The sequence below is a fragment of the Rhipicephalus microplus genome, chromosome X (genome assembly GCF_043290135.1).
Source record: "Rhipicephalus microplus isolate Deutch F79 chromosome X, USDA_Rmic, whole genome shotgun sequence".
NCBI classification, from domain to species: Eukaryota; Metazoa; Arthropoda; class Arachnida; order Ixodida; family Ixodidae; genus Rhipicephalus; species Rhipicephalus microplus.
Window position 1 is genome coordinate 230,660,770 of NC_134710.1, and position 25,417 is coordinate 230,686,186.

At 48.0% G+C, this 25,417-nt stretch overlaps 1 protein-coding gene across 4 annotated transcripts in view; it reads left to right on the forward strand.

Moving 5' to 3' along the window:
* LOC119187843 (large proline-rich protein BAG6) overlaps nucleotides 1-25,417 on the forward strand; it is a 233,953-nt gene that overhangs the window by 191,114 nt on the left and 17,422 nt on the right. For all 4 annotated transcript variants that reach the window (XM_037435931.2, XM_037435932.2, XM_075878767.1 and 1 more), the window contains 2 exons: nucleotides 15,460-15,692; nucleotides 19,818-19,917. In XM_037435931.2, coding sequence (XP_037291828.1) covers nucleotides 15,460-15,692; nucleotides 19,818-19,917 — 333 coding nt within the window. The remainder of the gene's footprint in view (nucleotides 1-15,459; nucleotides 15,693-19,817; nucleotides 19,918-25,417) is intronic.

The following is a 25,417-nucleotide window of genomic DNA, read 5'->3' on the forward strand; positions in this document are numbered from 1 at the left end:
CGATGACAGGCTCAGGCCCGAACCGTCTAGAAAGTTCTCCGTGATGTCTAATGCCTCTTGGAGCGCCTGCTCTACCCCGGCGTCGGACCCTCCCATGCACCACACGGTGATATCGTCCGCGTAGAGAGCATGGTTAACCCCGCGCACCGTAGCGAGTCGCTCCGAGAGGCCCTTCATGGCAGTATTGAAGAGTAGAGGAGAGATAACTGCCCCTTGTGGGGTGCCTCTGGCTCCCAAGGTAAATTCCGTGGATTGGATTTGACCGATTCTAATGGTAGCCCTGCGATCCCTGAGAAAAGACCTAACGTATGCGTGGAACCGTTGCCCTAGACCCATAACCGAAATTGCCTCAAGCACAAACTTGTGCGAGATATTATCAAAAGCTTTAGCTAGGTCTAGAGCTAGTATGCCTCTAGTATCCCTGGTGTTGTTGTCAATGATTTGTCTTTTGATAAGGAGCATCACGTCCTGTGTGGATAGTGCAGATCTGAATCCTACCATATTGTGTGGAAATAGCTCTCTGCTTTCTATGTACTCGGATACCCGATGGTGAATCGCATGTTCGGCCACCTTGCCTACGCAGGACGTAAGCGAGATGGGTCGCATGTTCTCCAAAGCCAGAGGTTTGCCTGGCTTTGGGATAAGCGCTACCGAAGCTGTCTTCCAGGATTCGGGGACGTGCCCCGTCTCCCAGATCTTGTTGACTTCCTCGGTAAGCTTCTCGATGGATTTGCCATCCAAGTTACGTAAGAGCTTATTTGAGATTCCATCCGGTCCCGGTGCAGAGCGTCCGTTGAGCTCGTGGAGGACCTTACAGATTTCTGGTTCAGTGAAAGGTGCGTCCAGCTCCGCCACCATTCCACCGCTGTAATGGGGATAGTCCGCATCGCCGGAAGGGCCCAGCGGAAGATAGCTGTCCGCTAACCTCTTCAGGAGGGCCTTTTCGGACACTCCCTTCGCTTTTTGGTTGTGAACGATTCTGTCAATAGCCAATCGCTGATTTCCCTTCGACTGTGACTCATCAAGTAATTGTTTGAGGAGGTTCCATTTGGCCCCCACTCTCATCTGTCCGTCAACCGAAGAACATACTTCATTCCACTGCTGTTTGGAAAGTTCAATAGAGTAGGCTTCGATCTCGCGATTGAGTTGCGCAATTTTCTTAACCTAACCTAACCTAACCTAACCTAATCGAAGTCGGCGATTGAGCCTTTGCGTCCTCCACCGGGACAGGATGGAATTCTTAGCCTCTAAGAGATGCGCGAGGTGTGCATCCATCCGATCGACCTTCAGGTTCGTTTTGACAACCTTGGTCGCAGCATTAGCATCCGCCTTGAGCCTTGCAAAGAGGCTGTCTAAGCTGTCGTATTCATCCCGGTTCTCCTTCCACAATTTACGAAAGGCATCCCAGTCCGTTACTTTAAATTCCCTGGGGGGAGCTGCATTGACTGCTAGGGTAATAGCCACTATGAAGTGGTCACTACCTAGATTCTCTTGCAAATTTTGCCACCCTGCTCCGGCAACGTTCTTGACGAACACCAAGTCTGGAGTTGTGTCTCGGACCACCGATGTGCCAATTCTTGTCGGGTATTGCGGGTCCGTAATCAATTCAAGGGAACAGCTAGATACGGCCTTTAGGAGGTTGTTGCCTTTGGGGGACTGCCTGGCGTATCCCCAAGCGTCGTGCGGAGCATTAAAGTCTCCCGCTACCACGATGGGGGCCCCCCTGGCCAGAGCCACCGCTTTTGCCATGATCGAAGCGAACCCCTGCCGCTTGTCCGACGGCGAGCTGTACACATTCAGGAGGAATACGCTGTTCTTGAGCCAGCTGTTGGGGATTATTTCGAGGATAATGACCTCAGCCTTGCTGTTGCCAAGCTGTAGTTTGTGTTCTTGAAAGGAGCACTTTTTTGCGACCAAGGTTGCCAAACCACGCTTCCCTTGCTCGCGCACCGAGACGACTCGATAGCCCGGGAAAGTTAGCGCATCACCGAGAGTTTCCTGTAACATAATTACGTGCGGTTTGACCGCCTGAGAAGCAATAAAGTGCAGCAGTGGAGCCCTGCGCCTTTTGAAACTGGCACAGTTCCACTGCCACACGACCAGTTCATTAGTGTTGCCCGCCATAATTACTGTTCTGAGACAGCCAATCTCCTGTCGGGTTGACTGTTACCGCGCCTGCAGGCGACTGTGCCCTGTTCGGGCCTATCGGAGGCGAGCTACCCGTAGCTAGCGCTGCCTGTGTACCTTCAAGAGACGACACCCTTTTCAGTAGGGTAGTCATGCTATCAGCCAGTTGTTTAATCGATTGCTGCATGCTTTCGAGAGCCTTGCTGTTGGATTCTGTCTCCATATCATCCCACTCCCCTTGGGGGGGTGAGGCCCTACGTTTTCCCGAGCGCGCCTGCACGTCCTCTGGTGGGGGAATCTGTTGTCTCTCACCCTGCGAGGAGTAATGTTTGCGGAACGACTCAAGGTCAGCCCTCAGCTGTTGAATCTCTGCCTTAAGGCAAGCATTCTCTTGGATCAACTTAGCTACCCTGGGGTCTTCCCTATGCTCTGGCAATGGTACCCGCGTTACCTCTGGTGGCGGCGCCGCTGGCTTCGGCTTGGCTCGATCCGCCCAGGTAGGTACTTTCTGGATTCGTGCCCGGGAGCAAGAGCGCCCTTTGGTGCGAGCGCGGCCCCTGGAGCGGTAGCGCCGGCGGCCAGCCGGCGTGACGGAACGCCCTTGCCTGGGAGCGCTTGCCACGCTGGAATCCCTTGACCGGTCCTCTTCGACCAGCTGTTGCTGAGACTTTTTGACGCGCTTTCGGCGCCGTCGTCTTCTCCGTCGCACGACGTAAGGAACTTGAAAGCGTTCTTTGCACGTTCTGTCCGCCGTCGGATGTGGGCCTCCGCAAAGGGCACATTTCGGCGAACACTGGTGATCGTCAGGTGGAGACACGAGCCTACAGCTCCTGCACACCCTCTTGTTGGGGTTGGGGCAAACATCGGCCCTGTGACCAAGTCCTCCACACGCGTAGCACACGTCGGTTTGGCGCTTGTAGAGCGTGCAGCGCAGCATGCTGACGCCGCATATGACATAATTTGGTACCTTCATGCCGTCGAAAAGCACTACTACAGTAGTGGTGTTCTTGATCCTTTTGGCTTCTAGGGCCTTCGGATTTCGCTGGTTGACGATCATCGTTTGGAGCTGGGCCTCGCTGATGTCAGTGTCCACTCCTCGTATGACTCCTTTACAGGTGTTATCGGGGGCCGCGACATATGCCGCCACATGGTACATTCCTTCGCTTATCCGAATCTGTTGGATCGCGGCGTAGGCGTTTGCGTTCTTCTGCTCCGGTGTGGAGACTACGAGAATGTTCTGGGCGATGTTTGGGCAAACGATGTCCCCTTCCGTCTCTGCCGGGGCAAGAGCAGCCGCCATGGCAATAGCCTGTGCGAGCCTAATTTGGCTTACTTTTCTGACGTCAAGTCCGTCCCTCGGCCTGACGATAATTCGTATGTGATCCCTCGGCAGCCGGGGGAGCCTCGATGCAGCTGCGAGGCGCTTCATTGCACCTAGCGGGGCTGCCGTGCGGCGGCCTCCCTTCGAGCCCACATGTGATGCGTTGCCCGCGGAAACTGGCGTTTCTACACGAGCTTTCTTGTTCCTGCCCAGCGCTGTCGTCCAACCCGGGCTATTGGCTTCTTCGTGAGAGATTTCCTCTCCTTCCACCATCGCTACTTCGGGCATGTTGCCCCTTTTCTCCCGCCTCTCGCCGTCGACGCTAGGCTAAGCCCGGTAGGGTTAGCCGAGCCGCGGCGCGTTCCACAAGAAAAGTTCCAATAATTCAGCAAAAGGACCACTCACCGAAAAAAGTCTGGTGTCGACGTGATCCTCAGAAGAAACTGCGTCGAATGAAACGCAGCTCGAGCACAGGCACCACAAAAATCCTAACAAAAACATTAACAGAAACGGGAGCCGATCTTCTCGCGTCCGCACTGGTCGGCGCCCCCTGCGTCCCTAGCCAGAGAAGCTTTTGACAACACTTTACATCTGAAAGAAGAAAAGGCTATCTCCTCCACCTTCCCCATCAACTTCTACACTGACAGCTTAGAAGACAGCATTGAGCCCATTTCGCGTTGACAAGAGAAAGGTCAAGATAAACCAATGTTAACTGTTTTTTTTTTTTTGGCATAATTATTTTGTGTTAAAATTTAAAGAAAATTGAACGTTACTCACATTGAGCATCTGGAGAAGCATCTGCACACAAGCAGATGACCATTCCGTCGTGATTCGATCTATCCGAGCGATTCGCTGAGCCGCCATTTTGTTTAGACAGCAATGTAGCCTGCATCGGTTTCATCTACGATGCCGTCTTCTCGGAGCTGTCTATTTTGTCGGCTACGTGAGAATTGGAATGGGACTTGAATTTAACGTCACGCACGCCACGGCAAAACGGCAGTCACTGGCGGTGGACGGAGTTTACTGCCGATTACTTCTACAGCTTCTTTTAGACTGAAACAATCTTTCCCAGTCCAGTTTTCACACGTGTGCAAGCATGTTTGACCCTCTACCTTCGTTCTTCGCCAAAAACCGCAAATTGTTGGCTGACTGTGTCATGACCCCTTTAATGCGGGTCGGAGATACCAAATTTCTCAAAGATCTTGTGTTGTTCTAAAATACTGTGCCATTTTAAATGTGTTGGGAGAGTTACACCAATGTACGTAATAGACATATCGTGGTCACTATATATAACATGAAGAGGCCATTTCTTATTTGAAGAAATTGTGACTACATTATTTTTGCAGCTAGACAATGATCATGTTTTGCTCCCATTATAAAACGACAAAAAAAACCAGTAATCAGCAAATCTTGAGTATTGGAGGTGATTTTACCGATAACATAGTTGTCTGCATACATTTCATGTTTAAATTGGGTGTTACTGATAATCTCTGCTGTCACATATAAATAATAAAAAAGTGGCCCAAGCACTGAGCCTCGAGGCACCCCTGATGTGATCTGTAAGTCAGATGACTTCGCTTGGCTAAACGTAACAAATTTTGAGCACGGCCACAAGTATTCTGCCATCCAATCAACCAGCTTGTTGTCGCTAAATATATTTCTGAAGAATCTACAAGTTTGGCATGGCAAACATGTCAAAATCCTTAGAATAGTCAATAATATGCCATAAATCTGTCTTCGATCGTTAAGGGAAGCAACAATGTCATGAGCAAATTCAAGCAACTGTGTAGCCAGCACAAATGCCATAATGTGATCGGGAAAATATGTTGTATGCGTGTAGGTATCCTACGTAATTCTTGATTATATGCTCCAAAAGGGTGGAGCTGGTATAAAAAAGCAAAGAGATGACTTATAATTTGGTATTTGCTCTTTTCCAGACTTGGGGGCACGACGTTTTGTTCGCTAATTTACACAGTCGGGGAATCGTTGCAGAGATTTTTTTCAAATATAAAAGTAAAATAATTAGCAGATCATACTGAGTACCGCTTTAGAAATATATTAGGCATACCATCTGGGCCAGAGTGTTTCGTAACTTCAATATTTTTATTAGGTTACGTACTTCAAAAGAGCTCAGTTCAACAATAAAAAGAGCAAGTAGTTTGCTGCATGCGAAAAATGAAGGGGTGATGCCGTTATTGGTAAAAAAAAAATTTGAAGTAATTAATGAAGGCATTTGCTATAAATTCAGGATTTGAGGAGGATTGGCCATCAAGAATAGACTATTCATAGACTATTCAGGACTAATTGACTTTTAGAGCCTGGATGGATTTTTTTTTCATAAGTGTAGCGAAGGCATTGCTGAAGTAGTAGTTTTTAGTTCCTTGAATTTAGCTTCTGTTTACTTTTCAATACATTAATTCAAGCATTATTATTACTTGTGTAATGTGATTCTTACATAAGCGCTTTATGTGAAGAGCGAGATAGATTATATCTTTATGATAGCATGGGTGTGTTCGATTCCAATAAATATATTTTTGTGGCACATACTTTGATAGGTATTATCACAAAATTTAAGGAGTGCATCTACATTGAAAATTTGCTACAACATTCAAATTCTTTAAAAGATGAGACTAAAGTGTCCAGTACAGAAGTGTAATCAACTTTAAAAAGCTCAAAACAGTTTTGATCTCCGGTATTTCAGTAGAATACGTTTAGTTTGAGGCGTTTTCAACAGTATTATGGTCAGATAACCCTTCGACAACTTCCCATTTTACACTGTGCGATAGGAGCTCGAAGCCCAATAACGAACTTAGGCTGCAGCTAACTCTTTTTCCTTTGATGTTGCAAAACTGTAAAACGCTAGTGTATGGAAATATGGTTGCTACCGGCAAAAAAAGCAGTGTTCGTACAGCGATATCAATGCAGGTAGAAGGGTAAACGAGCAATTTGCTGATGCCTGCTGAAATTGCTAACACGCTGGTGTGTGCTAGCACTTGCGATCAGGCCCTTAAATTCAAAGTTCACAGTTGCGGATCAAGCCACGCAGTCTCGTACCTGAGTATCCTTTCATATTCCTTCGTTTAGCAAAACACAGACAGGGCTTCCTTTCCGATTGAGGAGCAATCGATGGTAGACAACGCAGGCGGAGGGATGTTATTGCATGCACCTTCCATGTGATGGAGATGGGTAGATTGTTTCATCTATGCTTCAGCAGTGTTCCTGGCCATACAGTTGCGGATCAAGCCACGCAGTCTCGTACCTGAGTATCCTTTCATATTCCTTCGTTTAGCAAAACACAGACAGGACTTCCTTTCAGATTGAGGAGCAATCGATGGTAGGCAACGTAAGCGGAGTGATGTTATTGCATGCACCTTCCATGTGATAGAGATGGGTAGATTGTTTCATCTATGCTTCAGCAGTGTTCCTGGCTATAGCGCTTGTGAGATTTTATCTGCGGGAACAGTGTGCGTACAAAAGTCATTTATTTGGACTTTATGCAGAGCATTACAGGGATGATGAAAGCCTGTAGAGAGTGTCCATATAATGTTTCTCCCAATCAAGAAGTATATGAAAACCGTAGAAGCAGGCTGACCTTTGTTATGAATTTCGCGTTGTCTTCGCTGTGAAAAATTCATTCGTTGGGAGAATGAAATAATTCGAAGCCTTTTCTTTTGGTTCCGTTCTCAATTACACGGCACTGCACTCTCTTTACAACAATTCTTACAGGCTCTCTGACACATATGTTTTTATAAAGCATGTGTGTAATGTGAGCCCCAAGCGTTGAGCCTATCAGGATTTCAAACTTCTCGGATACACTCTTCTTATTTCCACTTGCCCAATCAAAAAGTCACAAAATACAGCGAAATCACTAGTTCATCGCTCATGATAATTCTGTGAAACGCGAGGAAGAACGTGGATGTCTGGTGGAAAATGCATGGCAAAGCAGGGTAGAAAACAATTTACAACTAATATTTCTCGTATATGGACCATTCTAGAGCATTTGCCCTAGTCATTTCACGTGAATCACTGTTCTGGCGTCACGAAGGGTGCCAAAAGAATGAGAAATGCCAAGAGAGAATAACGCTCTCGACTGTGTATCTCTTGAAGCTGTTTTAGGGTCCTCATATAGACCGGCCATGCAAACACGGAAAAAAGAGAACTGTCAAGACCCCGCAAGTGCCGCTCTCAGAAATCTTAAAGCTGTAAAAAAAAAAAAAACGAAGTGATGTATTTTCTGCCCAGATTTCCTGCTCAGGTAAAAATAAGACAAACGGCAGCGCGCCGCAAAGTATTGTCTGGCGGCGGCGGCGTCTCTTTCGGAACTTCGGCGGTGGCACGAACGGCGTGAGCGAAAACGGGTGGCGGCGCACAGCTCTACTTCCACCCCTGAATGTGCTACATAAGGAAGTTCAATGACTGCTAGTTGTCCACTTAGATAGCCTGCAGGAATGTGCGAACTGCGTGATGCTCCTCTAAATTTTGTGTACAATTGTACACGTTGCTGCTGAAGGGGATATGAGTAGTTCGTAGTATACAAACTCGCCCTTAAAAATGTGCACTGAGCAACCGAACAGGTTTTTTTTCTTTGTGTGTATTAAAAAGGGCTAACAACCTGTCCACTGACAAGTTAGGCCTTTTTTCTTGGCGATGCCTGCTGTGTGCTCCCGAGTGAATTGAACCTCATTCGCAAAGAACTCGCGCCGTTCCACTGAAGCGCAATACTACCACGTGGAATCGAATATCCCTGGCTAGTTGCATGCAGCACGTCACTTACTTGGCTCTTGTCGATGCATGCCAGGCCATTTCCAGTCAAACATATGCATGCATTTGTGCGTTCATCATGCCTTTTTTTACTCCAGATCGTGCTCGGGTGCGGCAATTAGCCTGTTTGTTCAACGTGATGAAGACGTGCATTTTGCGAGCAACGCCCTAGCGGCCTTGCCCCATGGGGTGCAGTGGCGGCACAGTTGCTAATGACGTGCTTGTACCGCCATCACTCCTTGCAGTTTAAACACCTGCAGCCAAGCAGATGACCGTAATAAGGTTGTCGACGATGAGTCGAAATGGCCAATGTCATTTTGGTTCATCCTCTTACTCTTTCTCGCAGCCACCTCACCTTCGCTCTTTTGTTATGCTTATGCATTAAGATACTGCCGCAACTACGGTAGAGTCGTTATTATTGTTTGACCAGCCTCTGCCGTTACCGAAAGTTGGAAGATCTGCGCCACATTGTGGCATCAGCGAGTTGAGCTTTGCAGTGAACTTTTATGTAGCAAAAAGTTATTGCTTCTTGCATTTATGACTTCTTGCATTTGAAGGTGTTGTTTGGTTAACCCCTTAACTGCTTTGGACAAACAGAGCTCGTCATGCCCAAACTGTCACCAAACTGCTTTGCACTAAAACTTGTCCTAGCGGAATACGTACTTCCTTCTAGCGTTCAGGCAGCGCATACGGCTTACATTGCATGTGATCGATGAGATGCCAGAGCCTTCTTGAGTACTTATTTTTCTCCTGTGGCAGGAGTGCGGTTTTTGCATGGAAAGAAGGCGTGCAGTGGTGGCGACCCATGCATAGCTGGCCTGTGAATGCGAAAAAAGTATTCGTTTTCGTCATCTTTGACTGATGATGATTCGACTTTAGATATTTATAGTCTGCCCAGAAGTGAGGACAGTGATGATGGTGAATTGAGTAGATCTCTGGTGATTATGACAACAGTTCGGAGGCGAACATCACAAGTGCCTGCCAGTGAAGCAGTCTTGCATTACTCCACATTTTGAAATTTTCCACGCAGCCCCAAAGCTCCCCGGGTAAAATACCCTATAGCTGCTAAGCCTACAAAAGTGAAGAAAGATGTGGCATCTGTAACTTTTTGGTTTATAAGGTTTTAAATTTTTTTTAGCAGCAGGTAGCTGGTTTCTTATGTATTGTTTAGAAATAAACTTTATTCCATTGATTTGACTAAGTATGTGGTGAAAATATTTTCTCTGCATCAATTAGCTACTTTTTAGTAAAATCAGATTCGAAATTGGCGATAAAAAGAATAGGCACTTTATGAATGGAAATGCATATAAAAAAATGGCAGTTAAGGGTTTAATCGTCAGGGGTTCTATATGCAGGGAATGGTGTCAGAAAAGTTGGCCTTGAAGAAACTGACTTTACACGTTAACCCTGCCTCCTATTTTGTTATTATTCTTTTATGTTCCGTTCTGCCAGTGAAGAAATGCCTGGAAAGAGAGTGACCTCTCTCGTAGCATCCAAAATCTGCATGTGGTGCTAGCCACAGTCTACGATATCTTCGTTGCAAATGAATGGCAGTGGTCCCGTGCGAGCACACGCCTCTCACATGCTTTAGAATGCCCATTTTAATCTTTTTTTTTTCTTTTTTTTCTCACTTAGTATATGCCATATTTTTGCTGCGACTGCATCGGAAGTGTTCAGTGCAAAAGTTGGAGGATTTAAAAAAAGTTCGCTATATGTGGACGCATTGCCCATTGGTTGTTATAACCAATGGATATGTGAGGAGGTTTAATAGCCGTTAAAGACAGCGTGAAGAACCGTCCAGGGATCGGCACAGCAACGAACCGAAGCACGAGCCGAGAGAGCCGGGTGTTAGCGATGCTGCTTGCTGCAGGCACATCTTCTTCACAATCGCCCCGGCTAAAAAAAGAGCCATCCTGGCGACCTAAGAAGTTTCAGGGAGAGGCTCATGATACGGTTTTAGGCGGGAAACATGGACGATGTCAAGTGCACGCCGGCGCATGTCATCTGATCGGGAAACTGGCTCAATTGGGTAATTAACCGGGGAGGTTTTCTCTAAAACGATGTAAGGCCCTTCGTACCGGGGGACAAGTTTTGATGAGAGTCCCGGAGTTTGGTATGGGATGGCAAGCCACACGAGAGACCCTGGTGCATAGCTGGGATCCGGAAGAGAGGTGCAACGGTTTTCTTTCTGGCGTTGCTGCTCGTCCGACGTGAACGCACGGGCAAGCTGGCGGCACTCTTCGGCTTGTCGAGCAGCATCGGAGATAGGTGGACATTCGGAAGCATCAGGACGGTAGGGAAGTAGAATATCAATTGTATGGGAAGGGTCACGTCCATAAAGAAGAAAGAATGGTGAAAATGCCGTGGTTGTTTGTATTGCAGTATTATATGCAAATGTGACGTATGGGAGAAAACGGTCCCAGTTGCTATGATCAGATGCCACGTACATTGAGAGCATATCACCCAGCGTGCGGTTAAACCCTTCCGTTAGCCCATTAGTCTGCGGGTTGTATGCTGTTGTTTTCCGATGAATGACGTGGCATTCCGAAAGCAGAGCTTCGACGACGTCGGAGAGGAAAGCGTGTCCTCTGTCACTAAGGAGCTCTCGAGGTGCGCCATGTCGAAGGATAAAGCACCGTAAAATGAAAGAGGCGACATCCTGAGTGGTAGCGCTCGGCAAAGCAGCTGTTTCGGCGTAGCGTGTTAGATGGTCGACCGCCACTGTAATCCACCGATTGCCATCTGGTGTCAATGGAAGGGGGCCGTAGAGGTCAACGCCAACGCGATCAAATAGCTTGGCAGGGCACGGAAGTGGCTGCAATTCGCCAGTCACACGTAGCGGTGTTGATTTGCGTCGCTGGCAGTCAGGACAGCACTGCACAAATTTGCGTACAAAATTGTACATGCCGCGCCAGTAATAGCGATGGCGAAGGCGTTCATATGTTTTGAACACCCCGGCATGGCCACATTGTGGATCGTCGTGAAGAGAGGCGCATACCTGCGATCGCAAAGTGCGTGGAATGACCAGTAGCTACCGGCAGCCATCAGGAGCATAGTTGCGTCGATGAAGTAGTTGATCGCGGCTGGCAAGATGGAAAGCTTGACGCCGGAGGGATCGAGATACCGGAAGGTTGGGCGTACTGGGTAGATATTCGAGAAGAGATGGGATCCACGGGTCACGACGTTGTTCGGTGGCAATTGAGTCAAGATTTAACGATCACAAGGTCTGGGGGCACGTGTTTCCGCACGTCGGATCTGGTGGCAAAGGTGAGCGGGACAGGGCGTCAGCGTCGGAGTGTTTGCGTCCGCAGCGGTATACGACGCGAATGTCGTACTCCTGGATGCGGAATGCCCATCGCGCAAGGCGGCCAGAAGGGTCTTTCAGCGTGGAGAGCCAGCAAAGCGCGTGGTGATCAGTTACTAGATCGAACGGGCGGCCTTATAAGTACGGCCGGAACTTTCCAGAGCCAAACACTCTTTTTCTGTCACGCTGTAATCAGTTCCGGCTTTCGTCAGAGTGCGGCTAGTGTAGGCTACAACGTATTCTGAATAGCCGGGCTTTCGTTGAGCGAGGACAGCGCCTAGCGTGACGCCGCTGGCATCGGTGTGCACTTGGGCAGGAGCCGTCGGGTCGAAGTGGCGAAGATTAGCTGGGGAGGTGAGCAGACGGCGCAGAGTAGTGAAGGCAACGTCGCATGCAGGGGACCATGAGGAGAGGTTCACGTCACCGCGAAGAAGCTGGGTTAATGGTGACATGATAGATGCTAAATTGCGAACAAAGCGTCGGAAATATGAGCATAGGCCTACAAAACTGTGAAGTTCCTTCGTGGTCGTCGGTTTGGGAAATTCTGCGACTGCTCGAAGTTTTGCTGGGTCAGGTAATCCGCCGTGCTTCGACAAGATGTGGCCTAGGATGACGAGCTCGCGTGCAGCGAAGCGGCATTTTTTCAGGTTAAGCTGCAGGCCCGCGTTGGTCAGACAAGTCATAACGTGCCTGAGGCGAAGGAGGTGCGTAGGAAAGTCGTGCGAGAAAACCACGACATCGTCGAGGTAGCAGAGGCATATATTCTATTTGAGGCCACGTAGCGTATTATCCATAAGTCCTTCAAACGTGGTGGGCGCGTTACAAAGGCCAAAGGGCATGACGTTAAATTCATATAGTCCGTCTGGTGTAATAAATGCCGTTTTTTGGCGATCGGCTTCAGCCCTTGGAACTTGCCAGTAGCCAGACTGGAAATCTAGCGACGAGAAGAATTCCGCTCCATGAAGGGTGTCGATGGCGTCATCAATGGGCGGCGAAGGATAGACGTCCTTGCGGGTTATCTTATTCAAACGACGATAGTCCACGCAAAATTGGACAGATCCGTCTTTCTTACGCACGAGGATGACGGGAGACGCCCAGGGACTGTGAGATGGTCGAATGACGTCTTTACGAAGCATATCTTCGGCTTGATCGTTCATGATGCGGCGCTCTTCAGCGGAGTTACGGTAGGGTCTTTGACGCAGTGGCTGGTGTAGGCCAGTGTCAACATGATGTTTGACTTGTGACGTGCGGCCCAGTTGAGGCTGCGACACATCGAAAGAACTCCTGAACTCTTGCAGAAGATCGAGCAGGTCGGCATGTTCGGCAGGAGTAAGAGTGTCGGCAATGGCGCTGGAAAACGTATCATTGGACGACTCCCCGAGTTCCGACAGTGCTTTTGGGTGGTCGCAGTAGTCATCCGGGACATCAACCAAAGCCGAAGGGTCGAGATCCTGCACGCGGCCGAGACATTTCCCCGCAAGCAAAGTGACAAGTGTGGAAAGCGGATTACTTACGAACATATTGCTTCTTTCGGCGGCAAGGTCAATTGTTGCGAAAGGCAGCGGCAGAGCTCGATGACTCTTGAAGATATCGGAAGGCATAAAAAGGCATGTAGCGTCAGTGTAGGCATTGCATGAAACGGAAACAAGGGCGAAATTTCCAGGTGGAATATCGGTATCTTCATGAACGAGCAACTTTGCCGGCTGATGAAGAGCGTCAAGTAATGGGACATTACACAAGCGTGAAAACTCAACTTCGGCGCGAGCGCAGTCGATGACGGCATTATGGCGAGATAGGAAGTCCCACCCGAGGATGACGTCATGCGAACAGACAGCGAGAACAATAAACTCCACGATGTAAAGAATGCCTTCGATGGACACTCTTGCAGTGCACGCTGCGAGAGGCGTTACTTGCTGTGCGCTTGCGGTGTGGAGCGACAGTCCTGAAAGGGGCGTCGTGACTTTGCACAATAAACGGCAGATATTAGCGGCAATAACAGAAACAGCTGCGCCGGTGTCCACAAGGGCGAAAGTACAATAACCTTCAACAGTTACTGCGACCACGTTAGCAGGAGAGAGGCGAGGAGTTAGACAGTTCGAAAACGGGGCAGTTCTTGCCTCTTAAACTGCGGTGCTTAGTTTTCCTTTTCGGAGGGTTCGGGCCGGCGACGCATGGGGGAGGGCGATCGCCGACGAGAAGACGGTGCGCGCTGCGGCTGGAAGTCAAGGTGGTCAGTAGGGACATAGCGAGTTGGTGACGAGACCGGCCCGTATTGGTCGAAGGGTTGGCTGCCGGGTTGCGACGACCGGGCATAGTTGTCGAACGTCTGAGGTCGACGGCGGCAGTAGCGGGCAACGCGTCCGGGAGTGAAGCAGGCGTAGCAAATCGGTCGGTTATCGGGCGTCCTCCAAGGATTGGCGACTGGTGGTGCCGCCCAAGGTGCAGTATAAGCAGCCGAGTGTGCGGGCTGTGAGCGCGAGGTGTAGGGTGGTTGCTGAAGCCTACGCACAGCGTCTGCATATGTGAACGGCGCTGCTACAGGCTGAATCTCTTGCGAACAAGTGACAGGAGGAGCCACAGGCTGCGCTGCATACGTTAAGGGTGCGGCCAGAGGCTGCACGGCTGGCGGATAGGCGACAGGAGGGCCTACCGGCTGCACGACATGCTGGCAGTGAACACGGCTGGATAGAGGCGGCTCGTGGTGCGCAAGATGAACAGCTTGGGCAACCTCTTCCGAAATAGCAGTGCGAAACGGGGCAGGTAGACGGGTGGGGGTCTCGTGAGTGAAGGGCACTAGGGAAAGTTGGAGGGCGACTTCCTCACAGACGAAGGCTCGAACTTGCTGAAGCAACGGTGAATTGTCAGGCAGGGTGTCAAAACTGGACAGTGACTCACCACCACGCTGAGGCTGCCGTGGCGTTGCTTCTTCAACTCGTCGTAGCTCTGACACAAGCTGACGACTTCGGAAACTGTGCTCGGATTTCTTGCCAAGAGCATTTGAAATACGCCGTCGTCGATGCCCTTCAGGATGTGTTTGACCTTGTCAGATTCGGGCATGGTGTCATTCGCACGTCGACAAAGGTCGACGACGTCCTCAATATAGCTGGTAAAGGTCTCGTCAGTCTGCTGAGAGCGGACGCGCAAGCGCTGTTCTGCCCGCTGCTTGCGGACAGCCGGCTGACCGAACACTTCAGCACATGACGTCTTGAATACGCTCCACGTGGGTATGTTGTGTTTGTGGTTGTTAAACCACAATTCGGCGATGCCAGTGAGATAAAATATGACGTGGCCCAGCTTGTCTGCTTCATCCCCCTTATTGTTGGTGCTCACCAGTTCGTAGTGCTCGAGCCAGTCTTCGACGTCGGTCCCATTCGCACCGCTGAAGACTTTCGGGTCCCGTAGCCTAGGATGGCCAGGGCAGTTGAACTGGGGCGAAGGCACCGATGTAGTGGCGTTGTCAGTCATGAAAAGTGGTAGCGTGCGGCTTCGCAGCTCCAGGGTGTAGCAACGGGGATTAACAGCACCTTCCACCAAATGTGAAGAGGTTTAATAGCCGTTAAAGACAGCGACGAGACAGCGTGAAGAACCATCCAGCAATCGGCACAGCAACGAACCGAAGCACGAGACGAGAGAGCCGGGCGTTGGTGATGCTGCTTGCTGCAGGCACATCTTCTTCTTCACAGATAGTTATTTCTGGGATTGTTATAAGTGGGTTTCACTGCATTAGAACTGTGGCTAAAACCTGCTGTTATGTAATAAATCAGCAGAACTAAACTGTTATCTTTCATTTTGCTGGCACAAAAAGTTGTGCTTGATGGATACATTTGACGAGATATGGCGGGGTCACATCAGCTTCGAGGTTTTCTACATTCCACAGCATTTAAAAAGGTTCATTTTCTTTCAGGCTATGGAAATGAATTAATGTGTTCCTTCTCATCCTTTGCAGATTTTGCAACCAGTGTCTTGGCAAGCCTTTCTCGTGAGCTGACTGCTGAAGACTTGGTCTCTATGCTGGACAGTGATCGTCCTCGGCGGCTCAACCGACTACAGGACATTCTGCAGCTGGCAGTGATGCAGCACCTGGCCCCATGCGCAGTGTCAGACCTATCTCAGTTGGTAGCTCCAGCTAGGGATGCCTTACTAGCTAGATGGGCCGCCCCACTTATACAATACATGCAGGTGGGTTTTGCCAGCACGTTTGAAATCTGCAGTCAACTTCTTTGATCAACTTCTTTGAATATTTTCTTTTGATCTGAATCATTTATGTGGGCTTCTGTTTTGTCTCGTATTCTTCTTCTTTGTCCCTACGCTAGCATTTCCAGCTGTGTCAGGCATGCCTTTTAACAGGCCTTTTTCCAGTAGTTAAGTAAGCTAGCTGCTGCAGTACAAACAATGTCATCCACAGACTACATTTTCATTGTTTCAGAACACTAGAAATTTTGTTAGCAACTGTCATGCACCCCATGTCTTCTTTTTTTTTTTTCCTATGCTTGTGTACGAGCTTAGAGGCACCTATTACAACCAGAGTTCGAGCACTTGTTCTAAGATCAAAGTGATGAAGTTGCTTGCTAAGGCTGTTGTAGAAATGTAGTAGCAAAGCTGGCCGGCGCATGAAAATTCGCCGACTGTGGTGGAGATTTTCCGGGTAGTCGTACTTTGAACCTTGAAAAAGGTTAACTACTACGATGACCGTTCTAGAATGTGAGTTAGTGCTGTGTGGTTGATTGCAGCAGCCTTTAGGTGTCATTTAATTACACTCAAACCTCGTCATAGCAGACAAGGATGTAACGTTTGTCGATTGTAACAAAGTCAATGAAGAATGGTTTGTCATAGATACCGTGTTGCAAGACTGTTATAAATTTTGGATATAATGAAGCTGTTTTGTGGCCGATGGGACGTAGGTTTCAGCGTATCACATGGCCATGTGCAAAGCATATCAATTGAAATGACATGTCAACATGCAGAGAATATGGTGGGCCAATGGCAGCCTTGCTGAAGCTTTCATGACCATAGGATCATCAACATGACGTCTATTTAATTATGTCACACCAGTTCGATATATGAAAAATTTAATATAAAAAAATGGAGGCCCCGAGAGCTTACCGTATTTACTCGATTCTACCGCGCCCTCGATTATAACGCGCATTCGGTTTCCACGACGGAAAAAAAAAGAATAAGACATCGATTGCAACGCGCACCCATTTTTCTCGTTGGCCCGCACGATCACACCACTCGGGAAAACGACTCCTTTTGGGAGCGTCTCTTGTTTAAATATGAGGTACGGGGGAAGCTTGTGCCTATCTGACGTGCAACGGAGCATTGCGGTCACTCTAGTTTTACCGTGGCCCGATGTCAGCACACGAACTTGCTTCGCCCCCTTCTTCTCGCCAATTGTGGTGCCAGGCATGTGTAGAACTGCCTAGCGTTGCCAGTTCAGTAACGCACATCCCGCTTTCTCTTGTGTTGTACTGTTTGTGTTCGTATAGGTAATTGTTTGTTCTACGACTAATTTTTTTCCATTTTGTTTCATTTACATTTATTCATCGTAGCAACTGAACCCAAACATTTGCTGTTTTATAGAAGTTTTGAACCTTCTAGGGGCATTCAAGAAACATAAGCGAAGAGGAAAGGGGAGGGTGTCGTTTCTTTGGAAACTTGTTTTATCTGGGGATCTTAAAGGAGCACTGACATCAAATTTCAAGATCGAGATGTGCCCATCATTCGATCGCTTGGTATGCATTGGTCTTCTTGGCCAAATTTGAATAGCATCCGTTGCATGGAAGTTATTTTAATACGATGTCAAATAGCATTGGAAAGCTATGGAGAAAAAATAGGCTGCCCTGCGACATCGACACAAGACCTACGTGTTCAGTGTGATACATTCCACAAATACCATCATGAGAGATGATACGCTAGTAACAATGACATCAACGACCTAAGTGTGTTTGGAGCCGACTCCCAGCTATGCTCTCACTAATAGCTCTCCTTGCTTTGTTAAAGCGTGCGTGCGATTCATCATGTCGCATCGACTGATTTGACGTGTGCTCCACAGTGTGAGTACGATCATTCAGAGTGACAATATATGCCAGAATATTGGGAAACCGCCCTTCACGTCAAGGCGCCGAAAAAGTGAAAAGTGCGTGGAGTTTCATGCCTTTCCAAGCCACGAACGTCAACGCAGCCAGCGGGTTGACTTTGTATGCGCCAATGAACAGAGAGACTGGACGCCTGTGAAAAACAGCCGCATTTGCTCGCTTCACTTTGCGCGGTGCTGCTACAGGGTAAATCCTTTGTTGGCGAACCAGTTGGGTTTTATAAGCAGTACCAGATGCCCCTTCTCAAGGCCGGGGCTAAAGGGAGAAGGGAAGAATGAGTTGGCGCTACTTAACCTAGCCTGCGGACAACGCATGGAGGGGCTCTAGTCTACATCATCAGCGACACAGCTGTACTGACTGCACGTGCGCTCCTAGCAGACGAAATACCAGTGTGCGTGATGTCACCATTTTTTGTGGAAGCAGCATCAGCTGTGCAACGGCCTCAATGTGGCCGCGAGGTAGGGCTGGCAGCACTACAATTTGGCGGGCTTTCGACCCATTTTGAACCGCATTCGATAGCGGATATATTAATCAATATTACAAATATTCATTCATCACTCAGACGTGTTTTAGGTCGCAAATTGCTTCTAGGGAGTTGATAGCTACTAGTTGAAGCAAAAATCTTGACATGAGTAAATTTGATGTCAGTGCTCCTTTAAGCTTAACCAGTCAAAAACTGAACTTTAGAATCACTCGTGCCTTTCTCTATAGTAGTAACGTTGGGCGGTACTTATTTATATAAATCAAATGGAAAGGGATTGCATCTGTTGATGCACAGAAAGCTTTTTTTATTGCAGCTAGTTTGATTACTAGTTAATAATTGTAAATGGACGCTCTCATGTCATCGCAATCATTTCGTGAATGTCCCACTCGTGGCGCACGTCGTGTAGTGCGTTGCCGTTTTGGGCAGCTTTCCTTTTGACATAAATTATTATTTGCCTTTAGTGTCTCTTTAACATAAATGTTTTGTGGCTTGGGCACCATACTATTACTTCGTGTGAGAGTGAGAGCCTTAAAAATTGCATTGTAAGGTTTCTCTCATTTTGCTTGTACAGTCGAATCTCGTTAATTCGAACACGTTTCATTCGAACTTCCGGTTAATTCGAACTCACAACAAGGTCCCGTCAAAGCTATGTGTATTCCAATGAGCTAAAACGCCCGGTAATTCGAACGCGCAAGCACTTGCGATGGTTAATTCGAACATACTGCGCACCGAAAATGCTCTCGGCCAACAGTGTGGCTTTGTCTCAGCACCCCGCCCAATCCGCAGCAACACCTGCGACACCTCAACGCTGCGCCTGATGGAAATGAAAAGGAAAGAAAAGGCTGCGGTGGAATGTTTGATCTCTCTCACATACCGATCTGCGACGTGCCGGTGCCACGTTTCTCCCTTTTCGGTCCCTGCCACGTAAAGACCATTTTCCTTCCAACGCCGCCGGGCTGCAGAAATTAGGTGCCTTTTCTCATATTCTAACCACTACCACCACTACCCTTGCCCTTTGCGGGAGCATGGCTCTGCGCCTTGAGGAGGGGGGGGGTCTCTCACGCAATAGTGCCATGCTTCCCCCTTTTCCGTTTAAGAGACGCGCGAAGAGAGAAAAAAAAAATCTGGCGTGGAGTGTTGGTTTATCTCAAATGCCGATCTGCTTCTCTCTGCTTGGAGACGCTCCTCCTTTCCTCCTCTTTTCTCGTTACGTGCTAGCCATGCTGCTTCGGCCGCGTAGCGGAGAGGCTCCGCTGCGTTACGCAGTTGTTGTCATCGTGTGAAATTGATTGACTCGCTGCAAGGCAAACGTGTGCAGACGCGCATCACCGCTTACTTCAATTAATAACGGTTGTCCTGTGATTTGTGAATATATGTAGGTCTTCTGAAGTTTCCCTCTCGTGTGTTAGCTCAATGCACATGCGCCACTGCATGGAGAGCCCTCGGTTTATTTAGCTTTCATTAATTCAATCTTCTTTTCATTCGAACAAATTTTCGGGCCCCTTTGAGTTCGAATTATCGAGATTTGACTGTATTTTGATGTTTCCTTTGTGGATAACTTCGGTTTGTGTATATTCCTCTCAAATTTCTTTGATATGCTAAGCAAAGGCTTCAAGCATACATTTCTTTTAAACACAGATTTAATGATGACAAATGCATTGAGATGGGTGCGCAAAAAAACTGAATGTATCCTTGTCTTTTTTTCTTTCTTTTTTTTTCATACAGGAAAAAGGCAATGTAAGGCCTAACGTGGATGTGCAAGCTACCATTAATGGATTTTTGAGTGAAAGGCTGCACGCAGTTCTTCTGCACATTCTTGGGCCCAGTAAGCCTGTTTATTCTCCTTCACTGATACTTTGTTTTTTGATGCCCATAAGTATGTAGTGAGAGTTGTATAAAGGTATTGAGTACAATATAACCTTGTTGATACGTTCCCGCTTAATGGGAGATGCTACTCGAAAACTATTTTCTTTAATAAGAGTCTGAATTTAACACAAATTGGCATGCTAATAGTGTTTTTTCTCCTCTTTTCAAATATGTCATTTATTTTCATGTAGATTGCTTGGTTTTCTTTCTGCGGGTCAGATATTGCAAAATTATGGTCATTGTTATGCAACAATTCTGACCTATAAAAATTTGAGATAAAGCATGCAGATATAGCTGACTATGATTCTTTGGAACTGTAGAGTGCAAAAAACTATATAAATTTTGTGTGTAAAAAGGTGAAATACAATAATAAAATAGAAAAATTTACTATGGCTCTAGTTGCCAAGGGCTTTCAATGTTATGTAATTTTTGAAAAACATAATCAAGCAGCACTGACAATCTGAATAGATTCTTGCACTCTATGGGCCTTCATCATGCTATGTGCAAAATTTCATAGAGGTATGACAATTCTAAGTATACGAACTAGCGTGTATAAGAAGCACAGATCACACAAAACTGCAAAAGGAGAAAAACGCATTTGAAAGTTTGAAACCTTTTTTTTTTTATCACAGAGTTGTTAGAAATGCATAATCTTTGGCCATAATGTTCAACGGAACTTTGAGAAGCACTGCAAGTTACTAGAACTGTCCTACAGCATAGGTTGTGCCCTCACGGTCCTTGCGAGCACTCTCTTCTAGCCGAGCCCTTTTCACTCCACGACGACGGTGGGCCCTTGCTTCTGCTGTCAGACGCTCGGACATTCTCTTGATGCGCCTCGCATCGCGGGAATCACTGAAAGTAACTAGATCTCTAGATGGCAGTATGTTGAGCTCTTCCAGGATGTGCTCGAAAGTAGCATGACCCTTGTTGAACCACAGGATTGCCATAGCTGCGGCAGCCTCGACAACCGTTCGGGAGACAAACTTAGTCTTGGGGCAAAGTAGCCAAATTTTGCTGTTCAGGGATTCCGATGCGTTCTGGGTTTTCCCTTTGATGCATCGAGCAAGGAGCTTCTCATCCGTTAGCTGCTTATAAATGGGCAAAACAGCCAATCCCTGTGCTTTTGTCAGGAGAGGTGTGTGGCGTGGTGCAGGTTCACCAAGTGCTTCAGCGCGTTGATGTTTGCACCACGACTCTGTTCCTGCAGGGCAAAACTTGTGGCTGCCAGCATTGTCAGTAGAGCATGAGTGGAAGTACGAAGCCCATACTGCAGTGTACATATCCCGTACACTCCCCCTGTTGCTTGTTATGGCAATCTGATAGTATTTTTGGAGCTTCTGAATGGCTGGCTCTTTCATTTTCTGCCCTCGTGGTAATGGCACATGCAGCTTCCGTAGCGCGGTGCCAAGTCTCTTGGCCACATGATTAGTGCAGTCTTCTTTTTCTATATTGACAGCACCATAGACTTTTGACTCTGCAACTGCACTATATGCTTTGCTGTCACAGTCACTCAAGAATGTCATGAAATGCAGTGGGGTGTCATAAGTTAATGTTCTCTGCCAAATGCGCATTGCAGCCTCCGTTTCCATGGCATGGGAGGAACAGTCTGCATTTTTTCACAGACTGGGCCATGAAATGCCTGCCACACTTCCTCGTCTGGGCCCATATCCTTGTGCCTACTGCATGTCAGGCAGTAATTTGATATGACCTCGAAGTCTAAGCAGAGGCCAGTATCTAAGGAGATAACTGCTCCAATCCCGTTGTGGCTTTTGTGGCCCCTCTTCTGCCAAGTGCCGTCGAACATAACAGCCACATCAGTTTCGCCTGCTACTTCTTTCGTCAACTCTTTGGATCGGCGCAAGTTTTAACTCACAGCTGCCATGGCAGCGGTGTGCACCTTCTTTGCTATCAAAAAAAAATCCTCAGTGGTGCATTGGCTTTGGGAGTCCAATAATGGAGCAAAATCTCGACGATTGCTCATGCCCAATGCCGACAGCGCGTGCAGCCACCACCGCCTTCAAATTTACAGCGAAACTATCTCGGGAGCTCCCACTGTCGTACCGTGGGCTCACTCTGCTGCTGCCATCCGCTGTAACAGGTAGTGACGTATAGGAGCACGAAAGAACAGTCGCTGAACATTCGCTGTTTTCGCAATGAAGTTCGAAGAGCGACGAAAGTCTCTTGCGCTTTTCTGCCGGCTCCCGAACGGCAAGTTTTTGAATATCGCAAGCAGGGCATGCCACACCTGCCACAAGTGCCGTCAGCAAGAGGGTGTCGCACAAAACTGTCGTTGCACAAACCTCATCGCGCTGTCTTTCGTCTTTTTCGAAGAAGCCGAGCTTCTTTTTCGAAGCACTGACGAAAGAAAGCGCAGCGTCAATCCCTTCATCGCAGCCACTGTCGCTCACGCACTCGTCGATGCCGCCGTCAGGCCTAGCACACGTAGGCGCGTTCTCGTTCGTCGCCGTCGTTCGAGGCGCTTTACGCCGCCTTCCCTTGAACTTGTGCTTCGTTCGAAACTTCTGCGGTCTCACGTTGCACTTTTTCGGGCTTGTCATCGCGGAAATATGCGTAGACGCGCATAAAAGCAGACGGACCAAATGCCGATGGCCGCCACCAACGCAGCTGACAATGACTCGGTAGCCAATGGCGATGCGGCTTAGGGTGCCGCACGTTTGAAACCGCTCAAACCACGTGATAAAAAGGCCTCTCTCTCTTTTTTTTTTTTGCTCACGTATGAAACTCGTGGTCGTCAGAGCTGTAAGAAGAAGGCCGGACGCAAATTTCCCAACCGATCGAGATGGCGGGCGGCACTGCGACGGGGAGCAGCGCGCAGTCAAAGATGGCCAATATCGGCGCATATTCACGAAATTTTGAGCCACCGCGATGCCTTCATACACATTTTTTTTTTTGCATTTTGCGGTTCGAATTTAGTTTTGAAATTTTCAGATGAAAGAAGGTTTGAAGATTACAATGCAATAAAAATCAGAAATACGAGAAATTTTGCTGAAAACACGATTTTTTCGACTCACATCTCCCCTTAATGATTCTCTGGCTCCTACACTCAAAATCGTGAAAACTAAAAATGCCCCCCAATTGCTATGTGTTAATACATTTCGCTTAATACATTCCCGGAAAATATTATTACTGTATTTACTCGCGTAATGAACGCACTCACATTCAGTCATCAAAATTTGGATTATTCCCCCCGCGTAATAAACGCATCCCCTACATTCATCTGCTGCAGTCCTGCTAACAGACACCTGGCACCTCCTAACCCGTGGGATCTCTTTCGTTTTTTATTTTGCCGACCCCCTCGGCAACCTCTGCTCGCTCCCTCTCCCCCTTCGCCTGTTGCCGCGTGCCGTATTGTTTTTCTTTCTATCTGTGCGCTGCACGTCGCCAGTCTTTTCTACCTGTGTGCCACAGCGGGGTTCACGAACGATGTGAGTGAGCTTCACGAAACTGCACGCGCTAACCGGTGGTGGCTTCCTGCGAATACAAAAAAGCCCAACCACGTGCACGCGATTTTCAAGCAACGACAACAGGATTTGCTGTCGCAAAGGAATATTCTTCGCTATCGTGTCGCAAGTTTCTGGAAAACCAGAAAAAAAAAAAGCCACCATTTCGTCGTAAGGGCAAAGCAATGAATGCGAAAGCAACAACTTAAAATGTAACGCTGAGAACGGCTAGCGGATGGAAACATGAAGCGCGCTTCCCACGCACAAATTATGCACGAAAATGACACACACACAGGACAAGAGCTAGCTTACAACGTCTACAGCTCCGCGTCTAGCTCGATGTTTAATCAAAAACGACACACGAAACGTAAACGCAGGTACAGACATGAGTGCGAACTAACTTGTGTCCCAGTTGTGTTACTTCGATGTGTTTGAAAAGCGCGCTCTCTTCGCAAACCAGGCCTGCCCAGCAAGCGAAGTGATCTTGGTGCACCCGGCAACTAAACGCAACTTTCCCGTGAAATGCGAAGGCACACGATTCTCCCCACCTAAAGATAAGCGCGCATCCACGAGCACCTTACCCCCCCCTCCTGCCCTATTCGCGGGGCAAAGTACGCGTGGAAGATAAGCGCGTGTTGGTGCATTGTGACAAGCTGGGTGCCGAGCACCAACGGCTTTTTTCTTTCATGAGTTTTTATATATATAGATACGTATACATATACGGTGCATGACGGTGGTGGCTGCAAAAACCAGCCGAGACTGTCCATATAGTTGCTATCGCAGTAAAAATCACTTGTCCAGAAAAGATCCTGCCGATTTCCACAACATAGTAGCACCCCCGATTCTCTCTTCGCTTGTTATCCGTGTCGCCTGCGCGTACAGAAACGTCTCATGCAGAATTGAGGCAGGGGAGGCAGGGGCCATATTTTGTCGTAAATTTTAGCGACTGTTTGTTTTGATCCTTCGGGGGTAGCTTGCTGCAATGATGCTTGCTACAATGTTAATGGCATCATCACGGTCGTCGTGCGAGGTTGCCACAAAGTTGGCAAAGTGCGTCGTAGCGCATGCTTTTGAGCACCCTTCGAGATCGCAACAGATACCACTGTTGTGGCTAAACGATTACGAGTAAAGATAGCTGCAAAACGCTTTTGTGGCATGTGTAGGCAGCCCGGGGACAGCTTCAAAGTGCAACAAAGAAGCTGTTTCCAAACAGTGTACGCATATGTCAATTACGAAAGGCTAAGCGACGCAACCTTTTTTTGCATTACCACATTTTTTGCTCCTCCCGAAAAAGTTTTCATAAAAGTTGCCCTGCGTAATAAATGCACCTCCCAACTTTGCTCCGATTTTTTTTTTTTTTTTTAGAAAAAAGTGCGTTCATTATACGAGTAAATACGGTATTCGGCGGAACGTTTGGCATTGCAGCAAAGTGCGGTCGTATGATACGTTCTGCATGCAAAAATTCCGATTCGGGTGTGCAAAAAAAAAATAAAATGCTCTCGCGTGCTTGTGAAGCGCCAAGTGGCAAACTGCTCCCGCGTGGCGACCGCAGTTTCCTTGCTGCTGTCAATTTTCACCCCTTTCCCACGCAGAGTTTCAGTTGTCAACGTCTTCAAACTGTTCTAAAAAAGTGCTTGTTATTTTTTGTAGCGCAGGGGTTTTCATGATTTATCCTGGCCTGTAGGGCTGCCGGATCATCGGTACGCAGTTGCTGCTGGCAATCGGCCTCCTGGGCCTGTTTTTATGCCCGTACTGTACCATCGGCCCGGCAAATATGAGCTCTCTCGCGTTAAACTGTCAGCTCTCTGTGATAGTTGACCGTGGCCTATCCATGTCTCCACAGCGCCACAGCAGCAACGAGATGGGCGACGTCACTCAGCCAACGCAGCCAATGGTGCACGTGGTTTATGATGCGAAGGACGACGTGACTGATATCACAGCCAATGGAAACCACTCTCCACTCTGACACTGATGCCGAACGGTTTAGGAATATGCAGG